At 46.3% G+C, this 21,710-nt stretch overlaps 1 protein-coding gene across 1 annotated transcript in view; it reads left to right on the top strand.

Annotated features, from left to right (window-relative positions):
• CD81 (CD81 molecule) overlaps positions 1 to 11,966 on the top strand; it is a 110,389-nt gene extending 98,423 nt beyond the window's left edge. Inside the window, exons 7-8 of the mRNA XM_060261636.1 lie at positions 2,208 to 2,297; positions 10,559 to 11,966. Coding sequence (XP_060117619.1) covers positions 2,208 to 2,297; positions 10,559 to 10,618 — 150 coding nt within the window. The 3' untranslated portion in view covers positions 10,619 to 11,966. The remainder of the gene's footprint in view (positions 1 to 2,207; positions 2,298 to 10,558) is intronic.
• Positions 11,967 to 21,710: the final 9,744 nt, after the last annotated feature.

Below are 21,710 nucleotides of genomic sequence, written 5' to 3'. Positions count from 1 at the left end.
CTTTCTTCATAGGGAAAGTGTTCCAACCCTTTAATCATTCTGTTTGCTCTTTTCTGCACTTTTTCCAATGCTATGATATTTTTTCTGAGGTGTGGTGACCAGAATTGTACACAGTACTCCAAATGAGGCTGCACCATCAATTTATATAGGCGCATTATAATACCGGCTGATTTGTTTTCAATTCCCTTCCTAATAATTCCCAGCATGGCATTTTCTTTTTTTATTGCAACCGCACACAGTCTCGACATTTTCAATGAGTTATCTACCATGACCCCAAGATCTCTCTTGGTCAGTCTCTGCCAGTTCATACCCCACCAACTTGTATTTATAGCTGGGATTTTTTGCCCCAATGTGCATTACTTTGCACTTGGCCACATTGAACCTCATTTGCCATGTTGACGCCCACTCGCTCAGCCTCAACAGATCCCTTTGGAGTGCCTCACAATCCTCTCTTGTTCTCACCACCCTGAACAGTTTAGTATCATCTGCAAACTTAGCCACTTCACTGCTTACTCCCAACTCCAACTCATTAATGAACAAGTTAAATAGCATCAGACTCAGCACTGAGCCCTGTGGCACCCCGCTGCTTACCCCCCTCCACTGAGATAATTGTCCATTTATACTCTCGCCCTTCTGTTTTCCTGATTGAGCTCCCCCTCATTCCAAAGCTGTTCTTTGCACTTCAGGGGAAGTTTATAGGGCAGCTGTCAAGTCTTGCCTCCCACATACTTCAGCAAAGCAGTTTGCTTCTATATGTTTGCAGAGTCCTGCATGTAAATGAATGTATTTATATGGTTATGCTTTTCCAGTGTGTGTGAGAAAGAAAGTGCATCCTAGAAAATAGTTGCAGCTTTGTTTAATCAGTGATGGTAGGAAAAAGAAGATGTCTCAGTGTGCTGTTAATTTGCAGAACTGGTTATTTTTGGAGCTGGAAAGAGAATTTTACATTTGTTCTGAATACAAAGGGTGATTTGGTCAAGCAATCAATCTTCACCTAAGATCATGATTGGATATCTTTTTTTCTTTTTTAAAAAAAGCACAAAGGCTACTGAATCATCCCCTTTCCCATAGCATCTTAGCTCTGATATGATTTGAGGATCCCTGCAATAACCATTATCTTGTTTTAGAGCCAGTGTAGGATTGTGATTGGTGTGTATGACTCTAATCTGCCTCACAGAATTGTTGCAAACATAAAGGAAGGGAAAATCACATGTGCTTCACTGAGTTCCTGGAAAAAGAAGAGAATAACGATATATTTAAAATAGAACTTTTTGAAATCTAGGAGATTTAATCATCTTCCTCTATCATGTCTACACTGGTCCCAGATATGTTTTATGCAGTAAAATATTTAAAGTCAGAATTGGATATGAATATTAGAGTTAGAACAGGGGAGGATATGTACAGTGTTTCAAGGAGATGGGGGAAGGTAGTGCTTTCAAGCCATGCGAGAAGCAGAAGTGATCTATTGATGCTTCAAGCCTTCAAGGCAGATCTACTATAAAACTAATGAAGCTTAAGCTTCAGGACCCCTAATCCTGGAGGGCCCCTGAAGCAACTTCTTAAAAAATGAGTGAATTTTCCAACAAAACTGATGGAGTATTTTAAAGTGTTTGTTATTAAAATAAGGCTGTTTTAGTGACAGAATCATAAGGCAATGGGTTGAAGTATTTAATATTGACCTTAGAATATGCTCTAATACCCATTTCATATGGCCTCAAAATGTCCCTGTAATTGGTCAGATTTCAAAATTTTGTTGGGGGCTCGCAGTATCCGAACCACCAGCTGTATGGGCTCACTGGGTTCGCCAGATTCTATTCATACCCTGCACTTCGCCAGCTGGATCCTCAAATCCTTCGTTGGTGCCTGGCTGAATAGTTCTAGAAGTCATTTTCAAGGGCTCCACCCCACCACCCTGTTCTCTGCCATTTGACAGACCAGTTCTGGATGTTGCCCTATTGTTGCTGGTTGAGAAAGGGTCCCCACAACATTTCAGGCTTCAGGGTCCCAAAAATATCGGTTTGCCACTGCTTCAAGGTCCACTTTTGATTGCCTTCACCCATCATTCTGGCAGCTGCTGTATACAAGTAGCCTGACTGAGCAAGTGTTTTCTTCGGTACCCTCAACCATCAGGATGGTTATATTTATAGTGGGAAAAGTGTTCTTATATAGGATATGGATCTGCTACATGTTTTTTGTTCTCACTGCAGGGTCAAGACTGTCACTCTAGAATTGATGAGCTGTTCTCTGGAAAGTTGTACCTGATTGGTATTGCTGCCATTGTGGTGGCTGTGATCATGGTAAGTTTCTGGGGTTTGGGTGGGGAAGATAACACAATGGGCTGTGAGTCTCTCCCAAAAAACTGGACCAATAACTCCAATTGGAGTTATGTTTGTGGGGCTCACAGATGAGGATTCTGCTGGCAATTTTACAGACGTGGAAAGTGATTAAAAGTATGCGATGCTATGGGCTAAACTTGCTTCTTTAGGCAACAGCTGCTTTGTCCTCCCTTTTCTCTGCTGAGCTCCTGAACAATGAAGGAGAAAAATGGAAGCTTCTGAGTACACGTGTGCATAGACCTTGGATATTCCAGGCTCCTCTGCCTACCTAAAGAAGGAGAAGCATCACTTTAAACTTCTGATCTTTCTAATGGATTTTAAAAAATATTTTACTGTACAGTACCGACAAGCAGCTGCTTTAGTTTGGATTACAAATCCAAATGGAATACTTTTTTGTAGTATTTTGTTTGTGTGTGCTTGTGTGCCTGGACGTCAGGGTGACTTCTGGCAACCCCTTGTGGGGCTAGGACGTTTTCAGAGAGGTGGCTTGATATGTGTGCCTCTGCATCCCAGCCCTGGTATTCCTTTGGAGGCCTCCCTTCCACATACTTGCCAGGGTCAGCCCTGCTTTGCTTCCAAGATCTGATGAGATCGGGCTTGCCTGGGCTATTCAGGTCAAAGTGGAATAGAAGAAGTAGAATAGAAGAAATTGGAAACAACTGATAACAAAGAAGGAATTCACAACTATTTATGGACTAAGAAGTCATTAAAAAGTAGTCAAAGACTACTGGTAATCACATTTTGAGGGATGATTATTATGAATATGGTTTCAATGCAGAAATAGAATAAGTCTGACAACTTCACCATTGACATCTCGATGATCTGCATTGCGATACCAACACAAGAATGAAAACTGACCATATTTAATTACCAAATGGCTGGCCTCGGATTCAGCAGAAGCTTTCTGAGGGTTCCACCTCTTCCTCCCCACCTACCTTGTTCATTGAATAGTAGGTGCAGCTGCATAACAATCCCTGGGATCTTCTTCGTGGTCTCTGTGCATCACACTGATGGGATATAGGCGCCTGCGCCGATCTCGATCGGTATTCTTGAAAGCTGTGGATTTCCGCGCCCCAGGCCCAGTGCGCATGCGCAGAAGCCCCACTGCGCATGCCCACAGGGACCGGAGCGGACATCCCGCCAGTTCTCTTCTGACCGCCGCTTGGATCGGTCGATCTCTCGCACGGTCGGTAGAAATCCTTTTCTTGGAAGTTGCTAGTTGTTGGATTTTGAACGTTATAGGACTTTACTTGGCATAGACCACACAACAGTCTTTTTAAAGACTAGGGAGGGAGAAGGCAAAAGATTTTTCCGAGATTTTTCCCTCAGTTTTCCCCTTTTTCCCGCCTTTCCCTCACCCCCCCCCCCCGTATGGAAAAACGGTGGGGATTTTTCAAAAGGTGTAAGAACTGCGGTAGCAAGATCTCCCCCACAGACGGACACCTTCTTTGCCTTTTTTGCTTGGGAGAAACGCATATCCCCGACGCGTGTGTCCACTGCGCAAAATTTTCCCGCCAGACGAAAAAGAACCGCGCGGGTCGTTTAGCAGCGGCACTGATGGAGAAAGCACTGTCGCCTAAACGAACGTCGGCAGCGACGCACACCCCGTCGACATCGGAGTCGCTCGGCGCCGACAAGAGCACCTCCGACGCCGACCGCCCCACAAAATCGGGCTCGGCATCAAAGTCCGCCTCCTCCACTCCTGCAAAACGGCCAAGGGAGGAGAAGGGACTGCAGCCGGAAGCGAAGAAAAAGAAAAAATCGGACAAACATCGATCGTCCGCAACTTCGCTACCGACGTCACCATCGGGATCGACGGCGAAAGTACCACCACTGAAGCTGTTCGCTTCCCCACGCCGCCGGTTAAGCCCCCCGGTGTTGGCATCGATGTCGACGCAGATCGCCATTTCGTCAGACTCGGATCGCGACTTAGAGCTATCCCAGAGATCGGGAGCGGAGAGCAGTCCACTGGAGATTCACACCGTGGAAGACACCGCTCAACCCCGAACGCCGATCAGGGAACCATCAGTCAGCCCCGATCGTCGGCAAACCCAGAACCCCAAGGAAGATCGATCTACCACGCCGAGAGAGGACCGCGGGCGCGACCGTTCAAGAAGCCCTCGGCATGCTCCCCGGTATCGGCATCGATCCAGAGATTCAGAGGAGAGATCTCGCAACAGGGATCGTTCTCCTCCGAAACCACCGCCTACAATGTCGTGGGATCAAAGACAGTGGCAGTACCTCTACGGGTCCTGCCCCATGCCTTCTATGTTCCCCTGGTTCCCTCCCAGACATCTGGATTGGGACCAACAATCGGAAGCATCTGTCAGATCCCGAACGTCATACCGACCTCGACACACACCGTCGGCGTCGGTGTCGAAACCACCGGACACATCGCCACCGAAAGAGCTGAAGACTACCCCACGATCTCGGAGCCCCGAGCGGAAGACTCCCGAGTCACCAAGGGCCCAAGAAACACCCAAGCATTCCTCGGAGCACTCAGAATCCAGAGAAGGCTCCCCAACATCCGGGGAAGACTCTCCCCGAGAGGAAATTTCTTCGCCGGAAGAGCCAGCTCCATCCAGCAAGGTAGGCGAAGAGTTGCCCATATCTCCATCAGAGGACTTAAAATCATATGGAGATCTAATTAAAAGGATGGCACATACCCTATCGCTACCGACGATCCAACCCAAGCCGGTGGTTACCGATAACGTGTTCGATGTCGTGCAATTGGATACCTCGACGGCCATAGCTTTACCACTTACTACGGTGATGCTACACACGACAAAAGCATCGTGGGACAAGCCAGCCTCGACACCAATAAGCTCCCGAAGACTCGACCACATGTATCGAGTTCAGGAATCCACAGCCGAGTTTTTGTTTACCCACCCGAAACCGAACTCGGTGGTGGTGGCGTCCTCGTCAAAGGCCAGAAAGACACATGCTTCTCCTCCAGACAAGGAAGGAAAGAAGTTGGACAATTTAGGCAGAAAAATTTATACGGCGGGCTCGCTGGGTATAAAGGTGGCAAATTATGGCGCGTGCATGGGCCGCTACCAATACGCCCTATGGGACCAGTTATCAACACTTCCGGACCTGTCAGAACAAGCCAAACAGGCACTCAAGAAGATTCAAAGGGAAGGCATAGCACTAGCTAAGCAGCAAATTAATTCGGCTAAACATGCAGGTGACATCTCAGCAAAAACACTCACCTCGGCTATCACCTTAAGACGCCACTCTTGGTTGAGGTCGACGGCACTCCAGCCGGATACACAATCCTGCATCGAAGATCTCCCCTTCGACGGAAGTGGGCTATTCAGCTCCACCACAGACACCATATTGCAAGAGATGGACAAAAGCATCAAAACATCTCGCAATTTGGGGGTTCCCATGTCATCTAGAACCCAGGGGAAGCGCTCCTGGAACAAACCTTGGAGTAAGAAGCCATTCTCCAAGCAACCCACAGAGCAACAATGGAGGCCCAAAGGTTCCTCAACCTACTCCAAGCCGCCGTACAACCCGAAAACGAAGTACTCACCTAATTCATCACAGCCATCCAGACAAAAGGGGAATAGACCGTCCAAACAGGGTCTTTGACTGCCTTTCCCCCTGCTTTGCCCCCTACCTTTCGGACTCACACCATACCAGACTTTTCCCATACTCTCCGGCATGGTCCACAATCACTACGGACAAATGGGTTCTGTCGATAATCCGCGAGGGTTATCAAATAGAATTCAGAGAAAACCCCACAGTTCCCACTGTCGTTCACACCAGAACATCTCTCACTCTACAGGAGGAGGTCCAATCGCTTCTCCTAAAAGATGCGATAGAGAAGGTGCCAACCAACCAAGAGGGGCGAGGGTTTTACTCCCGTTATTTCACCATCCCCAAAAAGGATGGAGGCCTTCGACCCATCATGGACTTACGAGGCCTAAACAATTTCATACAAAACCACAAATTCAGAATGGTCTCCCTACAAAACATCCTACCCCTACTGAACCAAGGGGATTGGATGGCCACATTAGACCTGCAAGATGCCTACTTCCATGTGACCATACATCAGGGCCACAGAAAGTTCCTCAGATTCACAATTGGAGACTCCCACTACCAATACAAAGCTTTGCCCTTTGGCCTCTCTACGGCACCGAGAGTTTTTACAAAGATCATGGTGGTGGTGGCTGCTCATCTACGTCTACAGGGGATCACTGTCTTTCCCTATATAGACGACTGGCTGCTGGTAGCGAGTTCGGAAAAACTTTTGACACGGCACGTAGAAGTCACCTTAGCCCTTCTGCAAAAATTAGGCCTACAGGTCAACCTAAAGAAATCGGCATTGCAGCCCTCCCAGAGGGTGCAATTCATAGGGGCCATATTGGACTCAAAGGCCTGCAGGGCTTTCCTGCCGACACAAAGAGCGGAAGACATCATATCTCTAATACACGTGTTCCTGACCAACCCTACAGTCACGGCGTTCCAAGCTCAACGCCTCCTGGGCTTAATGGCAGCGACCACGGCAGTACTGAGATTCACCAGATTCCACATGAGGACACTGCAACTGTGGTTCCTACGTGTGTTCAACTGCCAAACAGACCCCCCTTCACGCCAACTGACGGTCCCACCGTCGGTGCTCTGGACCCTGCCCTGGTGGCAGGAGAGACAGAACCTCCTCCAGGGAGCCCCGTTCCACAGGCAGACTCCCACGCTGACTATAACCACGGATGCATCCCTGTGGGGCTGGGGTGCACACGCGAACGACATGTGTGTGGGGGGCAAATGGCCTCAGGATCTTCTGCGTTACCACATCAACTTCCTGGAGCTGTTGGCCATACATCATGCCGTCCTCTCCTTCAAACACCTGATTACGGGGAGAACGGTAGCGATCTTGACAGACAACACCACTGCCCTATCTTATGTGAACAGACAAGGCGGCACGGTTTCGAGGAAACTGTGCTTTCTGGCCCTAAGGATTTGGGAAATCTGCAGAGAATTGGACACAACTCTAGTAGCCACACATCTGCCAGGCAATCTGAACGCCTGTGCGGATTACCTCAGTCGAGGGGGAGCCTCTCTCCACGAATGGGAACTCAATTGGGAGTTCCTTCGGCCGGTGTTCCAGAAATGGGGCACACCGGAAGTGGACGTGTTTGCCACACGCAGCACCTCAAAATGCGAAAAATTTTGCTGCAGAGGGGGGGCGGACCCCCTATCGTTGGGAGACGGGTTACTGATCCCATGGTCCCGCCGGCACGTGTACCTCTTCCCACCGATCCCACTGATCACGAGAGTGGTTCACAAGATTCATTTAGAATGCCCCAAGGGGATTCTCGTCACACCGTGGTGGCCCAGACAACAATGGTTCTCCCCGATACTGCGGCTGTCTCACGGGAGGTTCCACCAATTTCCAGTGAGCTCAGACCTTCTACTATCTCACGAGGGCAGGGTGATTCACCACGATGTACCCCACCTGAAACTCACAGCTTGGCGGCTGGAGTGACGAGATTGTCGGACAGAGCCCTTGACGTCATGTTGAATAGTAGAAAGTTATCCACGAGGAAATCGTATCAGTATAAATGGACAAGGTTTGCCCAATTTATTAATAAGACTAATAAAGAACCTAGGACAGCAGGCCTACCACTAATATTTGACTTTTTGCTTTCACTAATGGACAAGGGGCTAACCGTGTCATCGGTGAGGGTATACCTGGCAGCTATATCGGCTAACCATGAACAATTGGGAGGCCATTCGGTATTTTCTCACCCTGATACCAAACGGTTCTTAAAGGGCTTAGCAAGACTGTACCCTACGGTACGTGACCCAGCCCCGGCTTGGGACCTTCCAGCAGTGTTGCAGGCATTAACGGGAAAACCCTTCGAACCAATGGCGACATGTTCCTTGCAATTACTGTCTTGGAAAACAGCCTTCTTAGTGGCCGTTACCTCAGCCCGCAGGGTCGGTGAACTGGCAGCGTTGCGCTGCGATGACCCATACTTGAAATTCAGTGCAGAAGGAGTGAGGCTGCGCCCGGATGTAACCTTCCTGCCGAAAGTGACATCTGCCTTTCACCTGAATGCAGAGATATGCTTACCTGTGTACTTTCCAAACCCAAGGTCAGACTGGGAGAGGAAACTTCACACTCTAGATGTAAAAAGGGCACTCTCGTTCTACTTACATAGAGTGAGGCCTGGACGTAAGGACACTAGACTTTTTGTCTCATATTCCACAACATCACAAGGTGTAAGAGTATCGTCACAGCGAATCTCCAAATGGATAACTGAGACGATAAAACTATGCTACTTGTTATGCAAGAGACCCCTGCCAAGACAGATTAGAGCTCATTCCACTAGAGCCCTAGCGACATCGGCAGCCTTTATGAGAGGAATCCCACTGAAGGACATTTGTGATGCGGCCACTTGGTCCTCCCCGCATACGTTTGTAAACCATTACGCGTTGGACCTGGACTGGCGTAGGCGCTCATCAGTGGGCCGTGCGGTGCTTCAAGAGGCTTCTCGATGATGGACCGTTGCACCCTCCTCCAGGTAGGACTCTGCTTGCTAATCTCCCATCAGTGTGATGCACAGAGACCACGAAGAAGATGAACAGGTTGCTTACCTGTAACTGATGATCTTCGAGTGGTCATCTGTGCAGTCACACTACCCGCCCTCCTTCCCCTCCGCTGCCGGTCCATCTCTAAGGGCTTACGCAGCGGTCAGAAGGAACTGGCGGGATGTCCGCTCCGGTCCCTGTGGGCATGCGCAGTGGGGCTTCTGCGCATGCGCACTGGGCCTGGGGCGCGGAAATCCGCAGCTTTCAAGAATACCGATCGAGATCGGCGCAGGCGCCTATATCCCATCAGTGTGACTGCACAGATGACCACTCGAAGATCATCAGTTACAGGTAAGCAACCTGTTCTTCAGAGAGCAGGCAGCCAACCACCACCCTTTCTCCACTTCTTATGTGATTTTGAGTGGCGGGTGACTTGCTGGTCTTTTGACTGGGGGGGGGCGGCCCAGGAGAACCCCAGGTGAGCAAGGCCTGCTTGGGCTGGTTGGAGCTCTAGCCAGCCCAAGCAGGCCTCGCTCGCCTGGAAGTCTCCTTTCTTGCCTCGGATTACTTTTGGCTGGGTGGCTGCAGCATATGCTAATATTATGCTAATGAGCTCTGCCACCTATTTTTCTAGAAAACAACCCCTGCCAAATGGTATCTAAATTTAAAGAACAAATAGCTAAAGGAGGTTGTTTAAGAGAGAAAATGGTTTTTGAACAATTAATCACTAGCAATTCAAAGCACTTGTTAGGAACATTTATAAAATGTTGTTGCAACATGATACAGAATCAGAGCAAGTGAAAAAATGTATTATAAAATGAGCCAGTGAAAAACCTGTGGACAAAATAATGCCAATTATTGAGGGAGAATTGGTATAAAACATTTTATAGGTGGTACATAGCCCCCAAAGACATTACAGGGCAGGTTACAACCAATTCTATCATATGCCATTGACTTGCAAGAAAATATTGGATAGAGATACATGGAGAAATATATTAAAATTTAAGTTTGCAATGAATCCCCAAAACTTTTCTGTTATATATGTTACTAAATAAGATCCCAAGAATTTATAGTGAATTATTTAAGCATATGGTAATAGTGACAAGAGTAGTATTTGCCGCAAATTGGAAGGCAGAAAGATGCCTAGATCTGAAGGACTAAAAGGATAAGTTATATGAATATAAATGGCAAAATAACATCTTATATACATGGCAAACTGGTTTCAGAATTCCAGTTCCATAGTGTTATATTATTTTTCTGGCTAACGTACTTGTGTATCAACTTGGTTATGTTTTTCATCTCTGCCATATGTTAAATAATAATAATCCGGCTAACATGACTATGTTATGTTTTTTGACTACATTGTTCAATGTGAGAAGGAGTAGAAACTTGGAGGAATATTAAGCATCTGCAGAATTCCATCTAAAAGTGATACATTTGGTGTTTGTTTTTTATTTTTTTACTTCTGCAAATAATTAAAATGTAGATTGACATTGTTTAGAGCTGCAACAGTGAAGGTGAACAGTCCATCTCTGACTATTTATTCCCAGCATTGTTTGCTTCTCAGGTTCTTGTGGGGTTAAATTGCAATGAGTAGATGGGTAGCATTGATGGGTGAAGATACTTTCCATGGAAATGCAACTTAAGTCTGATATCCCTGTGTTCCCTCTTTCCTGCAGATTTTTGAAATGATCCTGAGCATGGTACTGTGCTGTGGCATCAGAAGCTCTGTCTATTGAGAAGTGGAAGGACAGGGGCAAAGCAATGGTGCCGAAGGGACCCAAAAGTGCCACTGTTTGACCAGGAGATGCTTCCAATGAAAGACAAAGAAAATTATGTATATAAATATTTCAGATATTACCATACAGTACTTATCATTCTTACTTGGAAGTCTTTTTTTAAGTGTGTGGGGGGAGTTTTCTGTGTGTTTGTGGTGGAGTTAGTTTCACATCAGTTTGTGTTGTTGGAAAGCTGTTACACCAGTAGTTCCAGACCTTTTATCAAAGATGGCCATTCTCTTCCCCTGCCTTTTGCCACTGCTCCTCTTTTGCCAGCAAGGAACTATACCTTTGTGTCTTTATTCCCCCCAGTAGTGCAAGGGTGTTGTTTTCTTGGGCCCAGTATTTTACTGTTTTATGCAGTAAAAGGTTCAAGATCAGAGTTTTGTGCATTAGAGTTAGAACAAGGGAGGATCTGTATAGCTCTTCAGGAAGATGGGGGAAAGAAGGTCCTCCAGGTTGCAAGAGCAGAACAAGTGATCTGTCAGTGCTTCAAAGGCCATTTTTTACTGCAGTCACTCATCATTCTGTCGGCTGCTGTATACAAGTAGCTTGACTGAGCAAGTGGTGCCAGCATTTTCTTTCCCACTATTTCCTGTCTTGGTTATAAGCTATGCTTGGTCTATTTCTGAGAGTTTGTGGGAGTACAGCAGTCCCTTGATGCAAGGTGCTGTTTCAAGTCATGCTGTTTTGTTACTAAGCATGCAGTTTGGCAGTATTCCTGTCCCTCAATGATGAGTGAAGAGACTTATTTCATAAACTCTGTAAATACATTTGTTGTGATCAGTGCAATCCTCAGAGCACTTTGTTGGGAGTATGCCCTATTGAATACTTGTGTAGGATTCTGATTCATGTGGAAGTCATTGGACTTCAAAATACATAGCTCTGTTTAGGATTGTGCTGTTAGTCACCTAGGGTTGCCTAATATACATGAAGACCAAATTGCAGTACTTAAAATAAAATATCAGTTCCTATCCAGAGATGCCTTTTTAAATAACTTTTGAATTTAGTTCCTGATCTGGAGTTGGGGTGTGTGTATGTGTGTGTTTTTGTTCTTTTAAATGGCTCAGAAGAATCAGAGAAAAAAATTAACAGGTCTGATACTGGAATGTTAGAGCTTTCTGTATGCACTCCTAAAACTGAACTCCAGTGTATGCTTACAAAATCAGTTCTGAAATACAAGTACTGTTTGATGTCATTTACTTGGTAACTATGTAGTATTCTAATGATGCCAAAAATGTTGAGGAAATCAGTTAAATAGTTATAATGGCTGGAAAATTATTCATTAAATATGCATTTTTTAAGGAGACACCTGTTCTTTTTGCTTCTTTTTTTAAATGGAGCAATAGAGTTGAATGATCTGTAAGGGAATGATGTGGTATACCAACTTGGGAAGATATTCTCCAAGCACCAGAAGCTAGAAGACTGTATACTTTTTATGCAAAGCCATTTTTCATATTCTTGCCAACCAGTACCAGAGGTGCAAATACTGTAGCAGTTTTGTTGTTTTACTTCAACTGACCAGTCAAGGCATTTTGTTCTCCTGTGACCTAGCTGAGATGTTAATAGCAGTTCTCCTGCCCTCAGAAAGGCTTATAAAACATGTTGGGTTGAGAGGAAAAGGCCTGCTGTGCTACCTGGGTTCTACTAACCTCTTCTCTATTGCACAGTGGCCATATTTACATGATTTTTAAAAATTATTATCATCATCATCATTATCGTTGTTATTATTTAAATTTTTGAATTGCCTCATCCCGGCCAATGCCAGGCTCTAGGTGATATACAACAAAATACACATAAAATCAGTAAAGTCAATGAATTAAAAACAATTGCAACCCAATGGACGTTCTTTATAATGTGCTGCAATTCTGCTTTCTAGGCATTGGGAGCAGTCTCCCCCCTTAAGAGGAGGGGTTGCCAGCCCAGCAACCATCACTGTCCTCAAGCAAAAGCCTGGCGGAACATCTCTGTTTTATAGGCCCTGCGGAAATATAAAAGATCCCACAGGGCCCTGGTATCATCCGGAATTTAGTGGTTACTTTTGCTTGTTTGTTCGTTTCACACAGGATTAACTACAACTTGAAATAGTTTTGTAAAAGCAATCCCACTTAATAGTTCAGTTTCTATGTTTGCATGTATGATGGACCCCTGGCATTTCCCCATTAAGCAGTTTTTGCCACCAAACGTTAGTTCCCAACTGTGACTGATCAGCCTAAGTGTGGATTTAGTTATTGTTTCAAAAGTCTGTCTGTCCCACCTCAAAGATCTAATTTTGTCTTCATCTCTGCCCAGCTCAAGAACTTGATGGGATAAACAGGAACCCTCTTGTTTTTACCTTTCAAATGGCATTTGAGGCAATACAACATTCAAACAGAAATAACAATTTCATTTAAGAGGCAAGGAATGAATACTTGTAGAGAGGGGTTGGAAATGCTGACTAAAAATAGTTGTTAATACAGATTATACTTTTAACCATCCAAATAGTGTTGTTGAAGCTTATTTTCATATATGCTTGGATCTTAACAGTGAGAGGCATCTGAGTACTTTCATTACAGTGTTTCTTCATATCATTTCTTATGACGCTTCAGGTTTCCTGGAGATGGTCTTATTAGTTGTGTACATAGTCTCCCCCTTTTGGAAACCACAGTTAATTTCAATATCCCGAGGTGTCTAAATTCAATTCCCTTCATGACAAACCAGGGATATCCTCAGAGCAACCTCCCCCCATTTAACGAGGCAGGAATTCTCCTCCTCCTCCTCAGAAGATACCTTATCTTTTGGCCTAAATGGGAGTTTCAGCATACTACCCAATCACCCTTTCCAAAATCTTGGTCCTAATTCTGGTGTCAGTGGAAAACAGACTTCAATTTAGGCTGACTAAGACTAACATCTAAGTTACATTCGAGAGCTGAATTTTTCCTCAGAATGGATAGAAAACAGTTAAGGCAAGGAGACATTTCCCTTCACTCCAAAAGTGAACCTGTCTGACTGTCAGACTCACTGACTCCAACCAACTGTGTCTGAAACCAACTGACTGACTGATTGACTTTCAAAGACCAACTGGCCAAAAAGGCTCCCCCTCCCCTCCAAAAAAGGCCATGCCCTTAGCAGATCATAAAGTTCTCCTCAGCTGGTGCTGGCCCATTAGAGGAAAGAGAGCCAGTTTGGTGTAGTGGTTAAGTGTGTGGACTCTTACCTGGGAGAACCAGGTTTGATTCCCCGCTCCTCCACTTGCAGCTGCTGGAATGGCCTTGGGTCAGCCATAGCTCTTGCAGGGCTGTCCTTGAAAGGGCAGCTTCTGTGAGAGCTCTCTCAGCCCCACCCACCTCACAGGGTGTTTGTTGTGGGGGAAGAAGATAAAGGAGATTGTAAACTGCTCTGAGACTCTGATTCAAAGAAAAGGGTGGGGTATAAATCTACAGTCTTCTTCTTCCTCAGCTGCTGCTGGCCCATCAGAGGAAAGCGGGGGGGGGGGGGAGGAAGCAGCCTGGCACTCAAGGTCTCCATTCCAGTGAAGGGTTAACTCTTCACCTCCCATCTATCTGAAATGGCTGCACTAGGAAACCTGTTGTTAAAGGCAGTTCCTCACAGCATGTTACAGTTTTGCAGAAGTCATTTGTCCTTGTTTTGCTTTGTTGTTGCTCTTAGGAAGACACTTTTAAAAAGAGGGAGATTGCATAAACAAGACAATAGACATAATGCTGCAATATTCCAACAGTAGTGCTCACTCAGAACTCATATGGACTTTCTAAGCACTAATTACAATAGGAGCAAAGTACAGATGCAATGCAAATATAACCTTAAGGTCCTGACGATTCTTCAGAACACTGAAAGAAAGGAATAAATTGATCAGTTTTCTCCATTTGAGCTTTTAACTAACATGGGCTCTTCTACATCTTTAAAAAAGAACCCCAGATCAAATCATGGTGCCCCAAAGAAGCAGTATCTCAGTCTTGCTGGTTTGAGGGAGAAGGAATGACATCTTTAGCCTTAGGAACAGACTTAAAAGTAACACTGCCCTGAATGTCAGTGTTGCTGCACTGGAAACTGGAATTGCTTCTTCCAATAGACCCCCTCTTCAAGAATTTGGGATCACATGCTCAGTATGCACAATTTTAAAATATTAGAGCATACACTATACATACACATGCACATTGGGGTTGCAGCATACAGAATGGATGTGTAATTTGCTTCCTTTTCCCTGTTGTAAATGGAGCATAACTTCAAAGCCCAGGGGGAAGAGCAAGGAGACCCTTGCAAAGTTGCTGTAATTGATCAGCTGCATTCAGCTCTGGGCAGAGGAAGATTATTAGTTCCAAAACGGATGAAGTTTAAGATGGGGGGGGGGGGAACAAACTCATGAAATGCAGGGCTTTTTTGTAGCAGGAACGCAGTTCCTGCTGGTTGGGTGTGATCTAATATGCAAATGAGCTCCTGCTGGACTTTTCCTGAAAAAAAGCCCTGTGTGAAACAATAGTGACATCAGTGGGTGTGGCCTAATATGCAAATGAATTCCTGCTGGGCTTCTACCAAAAAAAGCCCTGCTGAAATGCATTCCCCACTATTTCCTCTTTCCCTTTTCGTGGCAGTCCCCGTATCTTCGCTTTCCCTTCTTCCCACGAGTGAACCTTCCTTTGTCCTGCCCCTCCATCTTAAGCTGCATTGATAATTATTTACTTTATTTATACCCCTTTGTTTATACTTCAACCACTACACCACACTGATTGTTAAAGGAAACTGAAGGTGACATATGAAAACAAACCTCCCAAAAGCTAGCAGTGTACTGCCAGATTTATTCCTTCCCCAGTACTATGGAATGGGAGTGTGAGATCTGACTTTCTGAATTCTATTTTCTTAATAAAGCAGTTGTTTTTTTCCACTTCCTGTGCAAAACCATTGGTCTCTTCCTGTTCCCAAAATACCTATGAAAGATACTGCTGTTGAGGCTGCTATACTCCATCCTGTTATTGTGTGGTGCAGTTTAAAGCTTTGAGTACCAATAGTGGCCAGTCTCACTTTGTGAAAGTAGTGGCTGCAGGAAGACCTCAGTGCCATATTTCAAAATATAGGGAGGAACTTGTAGGACAGTATGTTGACTATTCCAGGCAAAAGCTCTAAAGAGCTTTTCCTGCATCTCCTTTAGCCAAAAGCACAGTTGAAGTATGTGTTTCTCAAGAAGTCTTCTAAAGCAAAACTAAAAGTCCAAATAAGTGGGAGTGTTTACTGAGAGCTATGTGGCAGTCCGCTTAAAAAGTCTGAGAAATCTGTAGTTTAGGAATTTGAAATTTATTGCTTTGTGGAGCTGCAACCTCTGTGAATGAAACTGATATGTAGAAATGTCATACTCGTATAACACTGGTTATGTTCATAGACTGATATATTTTGCAAACATGGCAATTTCTTCCACATTCTCTACTAGTGCTAGACTTGCTGAGTAGTAACTACATTGGTTAGTTATGTTTGAATGGTTCAGAGAATTTTTCTCTCATGCACATTCTGTCCTTCTCCTTCTCCCTCTGTTTACTCACTATCCTGCTTCATGGAGATTGTGCTGGAATGGGTCTGCTATGGCCTGCAGCCTGTTCCACCCTGCCCTCTTACCTGGCTTCCAGTGGGGGACCGTGGTCCTTTTACTTGTCTTTGCCAAATGCATAAAGCACATGTGGCGCGATGACATCATCTGAAAGTGACATCATTGAGCCAGCTATATTGCATAGGGGACACACTATCATTTCAGAAAAAAACCTCCATGGTTATCAGAGAGTTTCCCCCAAAAATTATGGGAGGGTTCCTGGTGTGATGACATCACTTCTGGATTATGTAATTGCACCGGGCACATCAGGTGCACTGGCATTCTTTGTGGGGTGGGGCTTCCCCTGCCAACCAGTTCCATGGTGGTGGGTTGGAGGCCCCGAAATCAGGGAAAACCCCTGCCCCCAGCAGGATGCTGAGAATCCTACCAACACCTGGTGAGGCTTCTTTTTCTCTTTCAAGTAACCATTTCCACCAACTAACTATTGTAACGAATTGCCCACTGGGAAGGTCAGGACTCCCAGCTTCCCTTACAAGACTTTGCTTCTGTGTCTCCCAGTGCCTGGTCACCATAGCGACCATTTACTATCATTATTCCAGCTTTATGATTAGGATGCTGATGGTGTATGCTAGGTTCTGGTTTGCATGCCACACCCAGTCCAATTTCATATACATTCATATCTTAACCTACTTTGGATTATAATATGAACTGTTGCCCACAGTCATATTTGGCTCCCTTGACAAGCCATTCCACTTGGAACTCCAAGTGTGTAGGTCAAGGGTCCAATTGGATCATCAGATACTTGAATGCTCAAAAGCCATTTCAGATGATGTTCCTGTACAGAAAAGGACAGGTAATATCTCCCACTGATCTCTTTGCTGGCAGTTTTCTTCTCCCTCTCTCCAGCCTTCAGTTCTCTGAGGTTCAAGTTGCACCAGCATTTTGTTTTGGAGTTACAACTGTGTACAGGTAATATGGGAATTTTAGTGCTGATGAGATTTCCAAGGCACTGAAGGGAGAATAAATGGAAAGGCATTGGGCATTGACTGCATCCATAATGAGTTCCTGATCAACAGCAGCATGTTCACTAAGAGGTGACTTGCAAAGTTTCTCACTGACACCATGAAATTTATTTATTGATTTGATTTCCTTAATCGCCCCATTCCAGCCTAGGCCAGGCTCTGGGTGATGTACATCAGATAAAACAATACAAAATTAAAATCCAGGTTAAACCAATAACATTTTTTTAAAAAACCTGTTGGCATCCTGCTAATTGAATTCTCTTTTTGAACTATCAGAGAATATGGTGGGGGGGAGAGAGGAAAAACCTTCTGAAGGGGGTTGAGAAAAAAGGAAAGATGATGGGATGGCTTGTTCAGGTTTTTACACATTTTCACATACACATAAGTGTTGGGACATTTTCTGAGGGAGGGATAGGGACACTGGGATGAAAAATAATAATACTATAGACTACATCCTTACTCCATCACTAACAAGCTTGATAGTCAGCTCTCATCTGATCTAAAACTACAAACTGCTGTTCTTTAGCTGTCATTTTTCAACTCTCTCAACATTCCATCAGCTCTCATCTCATTGGCAGTGAACCAGATATCCCTTCCTGAGTCAGCTGAACAATATAAACTGGTGAACATATTTAACCCTATAATGACTGAACTTTAGACATTGCCTAGACATGCAGTATAAATACTCAGAAATCTTCGTGGTCTTTGTGCTTCACACTGATGGGATATAGTGTGCCTGCACCCATCCTGAGCGGTACTTCAAAGCCTAGAAAAAAAAGGATTTTCGCACCCCTCCCAATGGTCATGCGCATGGGCTCCACCACGCATGCCCATTGGGATGGGCACAAGAATCTCGCCAGTTCCCTTATGACCGCCGCACAGATTGGTTCTCCATTCTAGTTCTTGTTGGTATTTACACTTTCCTGCAGTTTTCTCCTCCTCACTTCTTTTTCCTGCAAAACGAGACTATCAGGGGTTTTTGGTAGAAAAAGTCCAGCAGGAACTTATTTCCATATTAGACCATACTCCCTGACATCACTATTGTTTCACGTAGGACTTTTTTGTAGAAAACACCCAGTGGGAACTTATCTGCATATTAGGCCACAACCCCTGACATCAAGCCAGCCAGAACTGGGTTCCTGCTCAAAAAAAAGCCCTGCTGCTTATTACTCTAGGGTAAGAGCTTACTGTCCCCCGCCATTTCCCCCCCCTTGCACCCCCCTTTTCTAACGAAGTGGAAGCTTTAACTGCTGCGTGGAAAAACCTTAGGGTGTGGCAGCAAAATCCCCCCACCAGATAGACACTGTTATGTATATGGACTCAAGAGAAGCCTTTGGTGTTTCCGCCTGGCTCATTGCAGCCATACGGACTTGGGAACAAAAGGCTGTAGGATTCAAATCCCCGCAGCCCAAGACCAATCACAAGCCCCCGCCGGTTTGAATGATCCAATAACGTGCTTGCTTGGGAACCCAGAGATGTATATAAGTTTGGCCCATGGGCCCCAACAGCAGTCTTGTATTGTAACCTTTTACTATGTGGTTCCTATTAAAGAGCTTGTTATCACTTACTCCAAGACTCTGCCATACATAGAACCCACTATATTATAGTGGCGACGAGGATGGGATCCGGATGAGTGAGATCCAGGGCATCCCGGCACCGCCAAGCGCACCAAGCTCCAGTGCCGTCGCATCCAGATTGCAAAACTCCATCCCGGAGTTCAACACGGCCCAGCCCGAGGCCTAGGAAGCCTAGGTCAAAAGACTCAAGTACCATTTCATGGCACAGCGAATCAAGGAGGATGAACACGAAATCAAGAAGGCTATTGTGCTGAGCAACTGTGGCATCACCACGCTACAGCTAGCGGAGGGCCTGGTCTCACTAGAGACTCTCGAGGCGTCTTCCTTCGACAAGATCATTGAGGCGATGACCGGCCATTTTGTCCCAAAGTCTACTCTCCTCGCCCAGAAGCTACAGTTCCTCGACAGCTTCAAGGAGCCGAACAAGACCATAGCGACCTTCCTAGCCTGCCTGTGAGATTTGGGCAGGAAGGCAGAGTACGGCACACAATTGGAGGAGAACCTGCTTGTGAAGTTCACTCACGGCCTCAAGGACGGGAAGACATGTCGGAAAATCGCAATGGAATCAAAGCCGACCTTGGAGAAGGCCCTACAAATAGCCACCATCGCCGAGGATGCACACAAAGAAAAATCCCGCCGCCCAGGGACCAGCACCCACCAGTTGCGACCGGCCACAGAATCAGATGACTCAGACGGGGACGACGCCCTCAAGCTGCATCAGGCGACCCAACAAAAGCCTAGGCCACAAACAACAGAATCGACCACCCCCAAGACCTGCGCCAGCTGTGGGGAGCCACACGAGTGGCGCATGTGCAAGTTCAGGTGCACATAGCCCAGGTGTGCCGGTCGGTGGCGCTGCGCCAAGGAAAACTTCCTCGCCAACAAAATGGCCACCGCCATGAGGTCACACTGGTGGATGACATCCAGGTACTCACCACTTCGGGAACCCAGGTATGCCAGTTGCCCATTCCCTCCCCGGATAAATATTACGTGACTGTGTTCATGGAAGGCAAGCCCTGAAAAATGAAGGTGGACTCCGGGGCGGGCCAGACAGTCATTTCGGCCCGCACGTTCAGGGAGATGTGCCCTGGGGGGGGGGGAAGCCCAATTAAAATCAACCTCATTCTTTGTCCAAGACTTTCAAAAGCGGGAGGTTGTGGTCCAGGGAGCGGGCCTGGTCCTTGTTAGGTACGGAAAGTTCAAGGGTGAGCTCCCCCTCATCGTAGTGGAGGGTGATCTGTGCAGCCTTCTAGGTCGGTCCTGGTTCCAGTCACTGGGCATCCAGGTGACGGGGATCCATTACACCCCCGTTCAAAGGGATTTTCAAAGGGTATGCAAAGAGTTCCCTGGGGTTTTTGACGGAACTCTGGGGACATACACCGGGTCCCCCGTAGCCTTACAACTAGACCCCAACGTGCAGTGCATACAGCTGAAGGCCAGGCGGGTGCCACTAGCTCCAGGGGTTCTGGAACCAGTCGCTAATGCAAAGTGGGGGACTCCCATAGTAACCCTGATCAAACCCAATGGCAGCATACGCATCTGCGCTGACTATAAATACATGATAAATAAGGCGTTGCAAGGCCATGCATACCTCGTTCCGGTGGTGAGCCACATGTTAGCATCCCTAGTGGGAGCAAAAATCTTTGGGAAACTGGATTTGGCACAAGCATACCAACAGCTCCCTGTGGACACAGCCACAGCAGAAGTGCAAACTATCGTAACACACCGGGGGGATCTTCAAGATTAGATGCTTGCATTTCGGGGTCAGTGTGGCTCCGGGACTGTTTCAGAACTTAATGGATTCCCTTCTTAAAGGCATCCCTGGGGTACAGCCGTTCTTCAACAATGTGCTGATTGCGGCAGCCACCAAAGATGAATTTGGCGACTGCCTCCGAATCATGTTACAGCATTTTGAGGGGGCAGGGTTAAAGGTAAAATGGGAAAAATGTGTATTGGGGATGCCCACCATAGATTTTCTGGGGCATACGGTGGATGGGAGCGGCATTCATCTGGCCCAGGACAAAATAAAGGCCATTTGTGCTGCGCTGGCTCCCACCAACAAGGCTGTTACAATCATTATTGGGAATTCTCAATTTCTACCATGCCTTCCTTCCCCACAAGGCGGCGGTAGCAGAGCTCTTACACAGACTGCTGGACAAAAGGGCACCGTGGGTTTGGGGTCATTGGCAAGCTGCCGTTTTCCAGGCGGTAAAAGACATTTTAACTTCTAATAGCTTGCTGGTGCACTTAGACGAGCGGCTACCCGTCGTGCTCGCATGTGATGCCTTGCCTTACAGGATTGGTGCCATGTTGGCCCACAGGCTGCCAGATAGGCATGAGGTCCCGGTAGCCTATTCAAGGACCTTACAAAAACCAGAGTGGGGTCTTCCAGGGGCATATATTCTTCCTTATTGTGGACTCCTACTCCAAATGGCTAGAGGTAGTGCCAGTGGCCTCCAGCTCTTCTCGGGCGGCATTAGGGGCGCTATGCAGGGTATTCACCACACATGGCCTCCCTGACACGTTAGTGTCAGATAATGGGACAGCCTTCACCTCGGCCAAGTTTCAGGATTTCTGTGGCTGAAATTTAATAAAACACACAAGGTCAGCCCCCTGTCACCCAGGCACAAACAGCCAATCAGAAAGAATGGTGTGGGCTATAAAGGAAACACTCTGCCGAATCATATACGGGGAGTGAGAAGCACACCTCGCTGAGTGTCTCTTAGCGCAACATTCCACATCCAGTATGGTCACCGGCCCAGCAGAGCTTCTCATGGGACTTCCTTTTCCTATGTAGAGGCTGCAGGGAGGAGGGAGGTGATGGAAAGCTGAAGTCAGAGCGGCAGATAGGGTTGCCAACTGCAGGTTAGAAAATTCCTGGAAATTTAAGAGGTGGAGCCTGGAGAGGATGGGGTTCGAGG

The sequence above is a fragment of the Heteronotia binoei genome, chromosome 21 (assembly GCF_032191835.1).
Source record: "Heteronotia binoei isolate CCM8104 ecotype False Entrance Well chromosome 21, APGP_CSIRO_Hbin_v1, whole genome shotgun sequence".
NCBI classification, from domain to species: Eukaryota; Metazoa; Chordata; class Lepidosauria; order Squamata; family Gekkonidae; genus Heteronotia; species Heteronotia binoei.
The sequence above is the reverse complement of the archived record's forward strand: the minus strand, read 5'-3'. Positions and strand labels throughout refer to the sequence as shown.